At 39.6% G+C, this 8586-nt stretch overlaps 1 protein-coding gene across 1 annotated transcript; it reads right to left on the reverse strand.

Annotated features, from left to right (window-relative positions):
- Positions 1-117: 117 nt before the first annotated feature.
- On the reverse strand, positions 118-1874 carry hrh3 (histamine receptor H3). The gene is made up of 3 exons (XM_030765071.1): positions 1535-1874; positions 1282-1448; positions 118-1014 (listed from the first exon to the last, which is right to left on the reverse strand). The coding sequence occupies exons 1-3, from the start codon at positions 1872-1874 to the stop codon at positions 118-120; spliced, it is 1404 nt and encodes a 467-aa protein (XP_030620931.1).
- Positions 1875-8586: the final 6712 nt, after the last annotated feature.

Below are 8586 nucleotides of genomic sequence, written 5' to 3' on the forward strand. Positions count from 1 at the left end.
CGACTGACTTTTTGATGCACAAAGACGTCGTCGTGCCCTGGAGCACACCAAAAAAGTCCTAAAGTCTATGCCACTGTATTTCAACCTTACATAACGTTTATTTTCAGCCTACACGTTTTAGTACTTATGATCCATATACTGAGGCTGGATTTTGATCTTGCTTGGGCATAGCAATTTACTGAATGCTCTTCTGAAACTGGTGTGACAGAGTGGATATAGGACAGGATTGATACTCGAATTAATCCATAAAAGCCAAAAGGATATCTCGTACAGGTAGTGTTGAACACACTGTCCATGACATGCCGCCCGGATTATCATCAGTAATGTGTAAGGGGCCCAACACAAACCGAACACGCAAACTATAACCGCCAACGACTTGGCTACCCTCTTGTCTCTAGAAAGGCGGAAACGACTGGCAAGACTTGCGCCAATATCTGGGCGGTTGCGATGAAGACCGCACGAGTGCTCAGCTGAATGAAAACGCTCACTTGGATGTTGTTCCATGTCTCCAACATGTAAGGGAGGCAAATCTGGGGTTACACTGTCTCTACGTTTCAACCCGCTTCGGTTGTCATATTCTGTTGCCGAAACTTTGGCGCTGGATAACCGACAACATCCAGACCTGGAAGGCATGTGTGAAATCCCTCCTTCATCCACAGGTCTTACGAAGAACACCCGCTGAACATCCCCCGCTCCGAGGGGCTCCATCTCGCTACTCCTAGTTGGGTGTTCCTCTCTAACCTCACAGCGATTTCGGATGTTAATGTAGATACTGAGGTTAAAGTATGTTACGCTGATGAACGGCGTGAAGAACTCGACAGTTGAAGCCGTCATTAGAAAGTACCAGTTGAAGTAGAACTCGGCGTAACACTCTCCCTCTGGGACCACGCTTCCCCCGGCAATGTGTTCCCAGCTGATTATAGCCGGTCCGTAGAGAAGAAAAGCTGCCAGCCACACGCTCAGCATCTTCAGGACAGCCTCCCGCGTCACACCCTTTTGGCAGCGGTAACTCACCTGTCACATCATTAAACACATATGACACAACACACGGGCTAATATCACAAACAAGGCTGTTCAATTAACTGACATGTGACACAGAATCACACCGCCATTCCCATTACAATTCCACATAAGGCATAAACAATAATGATTAGTTGGAAGTAATACAGCTCCCGTAGTAGGCCTACTACTTTATATGACACCATAGATTATGCCCCCTTTTTAGCACAGCAGTGTTTAGACCATATGTATATGTAGCTTACTGTATTTGTGAGCTCTTACCGCTCTCGTGACAGACAGAAACCGGTCGAAGCTAATGAGAACGATGTTGAAGACTGAAGCTGTGCATAACATGTAGTCCACAACCAGCCAAAGCTTGCAAAGACCTCTGCCGAGCCTCCACTCTCCCGTCAAAATATAGGGAATATAGACCGGAATGCAAAATCCCCCTGCAACGTCAGGGAATTGTTAGATAATAATCATATAATCATCTCTGTGATTATATCTCAGTAATTTAGTTGGCATATTCACTTACCCACCAAGAAATCTGCTATGGCTAAATTCAGAAAGAAAAAGTTGCCTTGTGTCCGCAAACTTTTCTCTACCACAAAAGCTAAAATGACAAGTGCGTTGCCCAGTACTGTGGCGAAGACCAGCAGTGTCATGAGCACGGTCAGAAGCACTGAGGTAGACCGGGAGAACTGTCCGTACGGTGCGCGCCAGTTCTCCAACGTCTCCGTCTCACCAAGATGTGTGCCGTTTCCCCGCTCCTGCGTCGACCAGTTTGACACAATCTGTTCTACTGACTTCCAGGCAGACGACACCGGTGTTGGTGTTCCAAAGTTGTGTGCCATTGCAAATAACGAGGACTGCATGGTAGCACCGGCCTCCAAAATAGGCTACCCCGCGATATAGAGCTTTACGCACAAGACATTCTGTCGGGTGCGCGTAAAGCGTGCTGTGACACTCGCAAGCTTTGGTGGAGTAGAGAGACGGAGGAGCAGTCAGGGTGTTTTATACTGCAAGGAGCGCTGTGTGTTTATTGGCTGGTTTTGATGCACTGTGCAATTGGGTGTTGTATTCAACAAACGTAGAGTAATGTTAGGACACTGACAGTCTTTGGGTACGGTGTAGGCAAGACAGAAATTTACTATATCATCAGTGAAATGATTAAAAATTGCAGAATTCTTCCACTGTTTCAAAAGCCGCTGTCGATTCAATCCTAATGAATTACACGAAGTAATTATTGTGCAACACTTCATGTTCCGTGATGAATATGAAAGAAGTCGTGAGTTACCAACCAAATTAGTAGAAGCTGCGACAAAGACTGCGCGTGCAGTGGTAGAAAATCTCTTTTGATCCATTCGAAGACTTATAACGAAAACAACAACAACAATAATAAAATAATTCTCCGACATCCACCGGCCAGTGAGTTTGCATCTTTCAACAAATATGAAACTCAAGTACTACTGTTATTCTGACTGGTATCAGCTTCGTTGTTTCGGTAATTTGAGCACATTGCAACAAATAGACTTATTAAACGATTGAGAGGTCTCAGACTGATCACCGTAGGCAAGCGAGAGGCTTTTACAAAATATCCAGGTCAATGGATGGACTACTAAAAAAGGCCAATTTTGAGCCAAATTACATCTCAAAACACTTAGCACGAATTTTGAGGACAGTCTCTACAGGACAATAGTAAGGTTTTCAAGTACAAATTACACAGCTTGTTAGAGCTCGCCAAGCTGTCCATAATCTATACAATGACTTGTATGAAGCTGATATCATGATTTTTTTTTCCATTCTATGACGAGTGCAGGTTATTCCTTTTGTTGAATCTAATCTAATCTAATCTAATTTAATCTAATCTAATCTAATCTAATCTAATCTAATCTAATCTAAACTCATGTTATTTCATTCTGCAAAGTCCAAGTTCTTTCTATATTTTATAATATTTCTTTTCCAGTTTTATAGGCCAGTTTATTTACTATAAACAAATGAAAAAATCTCAAACTTTAACCACATATCTGATAACTGTCTTGTCATACAAGTACTCATACTGAAATGTATGAACTGTTATGATAAGTAAATGTAATCATAAAGTAGTAGATTACACATACAATTCAAAACTTGACTTATTTTTAAAATTGTGTCTTTGTCATGTACATTGGAATACTGTTTTTCACCTTTAGGGTTAACTTATTGATTGATTGCATTGAAAGCACAATTCATCCTCCTAGTTGAAGCTCCTTTATTTCACTTCAAACACACCCACCACCTTCAATCAGTTCTCTCGTTTTCTCTGGGATCATGATGTGTTTGACTCTGAAGGCACTGCAAAGTTAGTTCTCTTCCATTATCATGTATGCTCAGACACAAGGATCAAATCTAATTCTTCCCGCTACTGAACCTCCCTCAAATACTGCAATTCCTTTTCCATAAGGACTTTGATATGTTTCTGTAATCATATTGACTGTGCACTGATCAAGTGGCAAAATAATAGACTTCCAAGCAGTGAAGGTCAAATGAATCAGAGAAGATGTGGTATGTCACATGTTTGGGTGAAAGATGAGAGGCTTGGCAGTGCTAATGAAGCACAACATGTCAAATAGGCAACTATTTCTGTGAACAGGGAACCTGAGGTCTTTGTACTAGTGATTGTTCAGAATATTGATTATCAGGTACAGCCCACACACAGCTAAAATGCAGTTGCTTCTGATTTGTCATTCCTAGATGTGCAGTTGGCTTGTTGCACTGGAATAAAAATCTAATCCTATGTGCCACTGTGGGAACATTTAGCATTCAAGAAGAGAAATGACAGCATTACGGTTCAATATTATGATACTAATAATATAATTATTTTCATTAACAGGAGTTAAACTGAGTTACTAAGAATCATTGGCTGAAAGAAGTGCTAAGCGCAGTGGAAACATACAGTTTGGTTCAAAGAAAATATCTACATAGTAAAACCCCCCATGAACTCACACATATATGTGTACACTAGACTTTCATGAATTACACTACAAGTCTTGACAGGTACGAGATGTGAGAGTAAATTGTTGTCAAGGAAACCAGCTGAGTCACAGTACAGGGTAGTATTAAGGAAAGCGCTCTGTTGAGTTTTTCATTAGCAAGAACCCTAGGATGTGTCTAGGCTTTTGGGTTTATTTTTCTACAATCTCCTCTTCTCCTGTGCTGAAGACTTACTGAAACAGTGAAGAAAGAGCTCTGGAACTCAACAAAATATGAAATGCGTTAGACAAAAACCATAGGTATAATGTTTTTGCCAGAAGCCACAGTAGCACACCACAGATATGTGGGGTTTCAGCTTTCCTGAACGTGGCAACTGTCTAATTCAGTGTCCTGTAGTGGACTTGATTGTGTTAAGTCTGTGCAGTTCCAGTCGAATGACTCAGCCATTTGATCCTTCACATGTGATACAAATGAATTGAGTAGAGAAGGGATTTTGAATGGCCTATACGCACTGATTTTATTCAGCTCTTTCTTGGGTGAAAATAAAAACAAGGCAGTGAAAGGACTCAACAAAATTCTGGAATAAAGAATAACAGTATTATGCCCCCACAAACATCAATTTCCACAACAAAGTGACAGATGTGCACTGTGTATTCCCACTTGATCCCTATTAAAAGCACTCTCTCCACGTCTTGGAATCAACAAACACTCACTAATTAGAGGTAATTGCAACGACCGGAAGCCTGATCAGTTTGGAGTGGGATTGTTTGGATCAAGCACGCAATTAGACAGTTAAACCTTCTGTTCCTTGTACCAATCAGTGGATATTCATCTTGCAGATTCATTATTCCCAGGAAATCACAGAACTCATTCAAAATGATAAAAAAAAGCCTCCACTCAAACATGGTATCTGACCATATTTTAATGCTTTAATGTTGGATAGTTTGGGGGGGGTGGGGGGGTGGGGGGGGTGAAATAGGCCAGGTTAAGGATTGTTAAAAGACAACTCATGAATATGGAAAATGTAGGAGCAGCAAATATATATTGAAGATTTGGGAGGTGCAATCAAATTTCCCTCAGAAATATGAGTTGGACTTCACAATAATAGGTCATTTAAAGTTGTAGTTGCAAAATGCTTTATAGACCTCTTCACACCCAATCCATCAAATAATTTTTGTCTTAACGTAATAACTCATTATTACTCTGAACAAACTACTGGCACTATTGCTATTAGTGCTACTAATAAAATAACAGCAACAACAACAACAACAACATTATTACTACTACTACTACTATTACTATTACTACTACTACTACTATTACTACTCAGTAGGCGATTTGTTATTTTCTAACAGGGGAGATGGCCCAATGGTCTGACACTACTGTAGAATATATAGGAGGGTGGCAGGTTAACAAGTGGGATGCATTTTGGTCATTTTGCTAACAAGGGGTATGGCATCCCTGCTCATCCTCCAACAAACTGCCTCCTGCAGCTACTACTAATAACAATAATAATAAAAATAAAAATAACTACAGACAGAGATGACATTGAAGCAAGAAGTCAGTCGTTTCAATGCTTCTTCATTAGTGTATAAGATTTCTATTGTTTTTCAAAAAGATGCCTTTGTGGCATAAACACGTAAGGACAGACAACAGCTGAGTGCTTGTGTAGTGCTGAGTCATGAAATATATTTACAGTTACGTTTACTTTTATGTATTTGGCAGACACTTAGTTCGGCGGACATTTATTTGTTTATCCAAAGTGACTACCAAGAGAGGCAGAATACAACCCATGTATGTAGTCATTAAGGAGCTGTCTGTGGCATAAGTACTTCTGCTATGTGCAGTATTTGAGTATTAGAAATCAAGGAGTTTAGATGAGTTAACTCTGTTTATGTTGGTTTAATCCTTTAATACTGGAAGATTTTATTTATATTAAATTTTTCTTTAGTCTAATATTTATCATCTGCCTTTGGGATTACAGGAAACAGAATTAAAAATTACATAAATATAATGAAATAAGACAGACAAGAGGGCATTATCTCTTATTGCTAACATATGTCAGGCTTTCAGACATATATACACACACACACACACACACACACACACACACACACACACACACACACACACACACACACACACACACACATATATATACCTGTGTGTGTATAAATATATACACATACACTCATGCACACACATACAGTTTAAAAGAATCATGACATTGTATGTTTGATTTCTTTTCTAAATTGGAGTTTTTCCAGTCTGCTGAGTAATCAGTCTGTTTGTTTTTGCAGAAACATTTCAATGTGGTTGTTGCAACGAACAGGCTGAAGAGCTGAAAATGTAAAATAGTGATATGGTGGTTTAGTTTATTCAGTTATTATTTTTTTTCATTAAAGTATTATAAGAAATTAAAGAATAGATATGAGTTCAAGTTGTAAGCATTTGTGTTTGTGTTAATTATTCAGAGAGTGTAGGATAAGTATTTAGTCTCCACAGAATGGGTGGATTAAACAGACTTCATTTCTTGTAATTTCAATAAAATATCAGTTGCTCAATGCCTTACCCAATTTCATTTAAAATTCAAATTCTTCACTTGAAAAGAAATTCATTCACAAATGAACGCCAGCCCTGACTCATTGGCCTCTAACAGAAAGTAAAGGTTTTTGGAGGGTAGGCTTCTTTGGCTCTTGGTTCCAAAATAAAAAAAAAAAAACTGTTGCTTTCCTCAGGCTGTGGTTATAAGACATATGCTAGGTGCTATATGCCTTAAGTGACCCCCTCAGCCAGATATTTTTCAGTAATGGTTCATCCACAAGATAATGTGAAGCAACGGGAACAGTTATACCAACCTAACACAGCATCCCTACACCTCTGTCGATTCAGTCTCACCTCCAAATAACACCAGGTAATTTCTGCATTAGACTGTATCCCCATCAAAAGCAGTAAAGGTTTAGTCAGGGGTGAACATGACATGTAAGGCTGATAGATAAGTGGACATAATGTACTTAATTAGCCACCAAATGCAATTGGATGCTGGCTCATGTGTGAACACCCACGCAACGTGTGTTCCTGTTAGCAGGGCTTTCTTCAGTGTGGTCACACCAAGGAAGTGTAGTGAGCAGTCTCATCTCCTCATGCTAGCTCAGCTCACCCTCTAGATTATTCCAGCTCTGAACTTCTCCTTTCATTTGTTGATCCCTTAATCGTATAAGATTTTGGGAGGAGTAATTCAAGACCTCAAAGTTCCCTGTGAAACAGGTAGAGTCTCCTGTGTTATGTATTCTCTGTGAAACATCTATCAGTAAATCATCATGCAGTTAATCACTGTGGCTCAGAGGAGTTATATATCAGTTTAATTGCTGTCACAGAGATTGTGGACTCTGGACATAGATGAAAGATGAGACATGGCATGCTTACACATATGAATATTTTCTGTCTGTGTTTTTTTCTTTGTTAAATTAGATTTGATCTGCTAGGAAAGGCATGGCTCTTACTGGGGATGATTCATTCTTGTTTGTCGAAAAACTGTTGCCACGACAACCGGCTGAGGATGGACACCGCTGTCAAAGATGCTCATTGAATTTGACATCCAATCTGAACAGTATTTGATGATTTCCAGTTCAAACTGCATCCTTAAAATCAATTGTCACTTCCCTCCACAAACAGGTTGTCAGAGGAGGATCTCCAATGAGCAGGAGGTTGAATACTTTGCCCTCTACCTTTCACTTTTTCTTCTTCTCTTTTTTAAAGAAACTTTTATTGTCAATGTCAATCACTTTCGTCTGAGCAACAGGTGGTGTGAGTCCCAACCATCCAACCATGTCAGTTTACAGGCCTGCTCAGCCTACTCCTAATGTGTGTATGAGTGGAGCACTGTTTTTTACTGTAGGAAAATCTGTCTGGATTTGTCCAGATTGCCTCAAGAAAAGATTAATAAATGCAACACAAATCTGTAAGTCCTGTGTATGTGTGTGTGTGTGTGTGTGTGTGTGTGTGTGTGTGTGTGCGTGTGCAGCAGGCTGTGCCATCATCATGCTCTCTTAAACCGCCCTAAGTGATTCACTGTCCTTTCACATTGGTACACAATGTGCAATGTCTAGGATTTAACAATACAGAGTTACAGTTTATTCACTGAACTCTTTTATACTGTGTTGGATTCTTAGGTCAATCTAAGGTATGACAAGAATATAGATGTCCTTTTCTCATTAGGTATAGACTGTTGGTATACTACACAATATCATCCTTTTCTCCTGAGTCTCCAGCAGTGAGAAATTACTTTATTACATGTTATTATCCATTCTCACGGGTAATATATACTGGTGAACTATAACTGTGCAGGACGGTAGTACAATTACAATAAAACAAGCAGAACATATTTGTGGTGAAATATCTTTCTTTAATTTACAACTCAAATGTCATTTTATATCTTGACTGCTCAGATGCCACCACTCCCTTGTCAAAGACTGATCCCTATCTGATAAACAGGTGTTCGCAACCAGTCAAGGACATCAAATACATAAGGATATCTCAGCCTGTGTACCTGAATGCCTACTACATTCTTGGTACTATGCCTTTATGCACAACAATGCCTGACCAATGAGCTCA

This window comes from Chanos chanos, chromosome 2, assembly GCF_902362185.1.
Source record: "Chanos chanos chromosome 2, fChaCha1.1, whole genome shotgun sequence".
Lineage (NCBI taxonomy): Eukaryota > Metazoa > Chordata > Actinopteri > Gonorynchiformes > Chanidae > Chanos > Chanos chanos.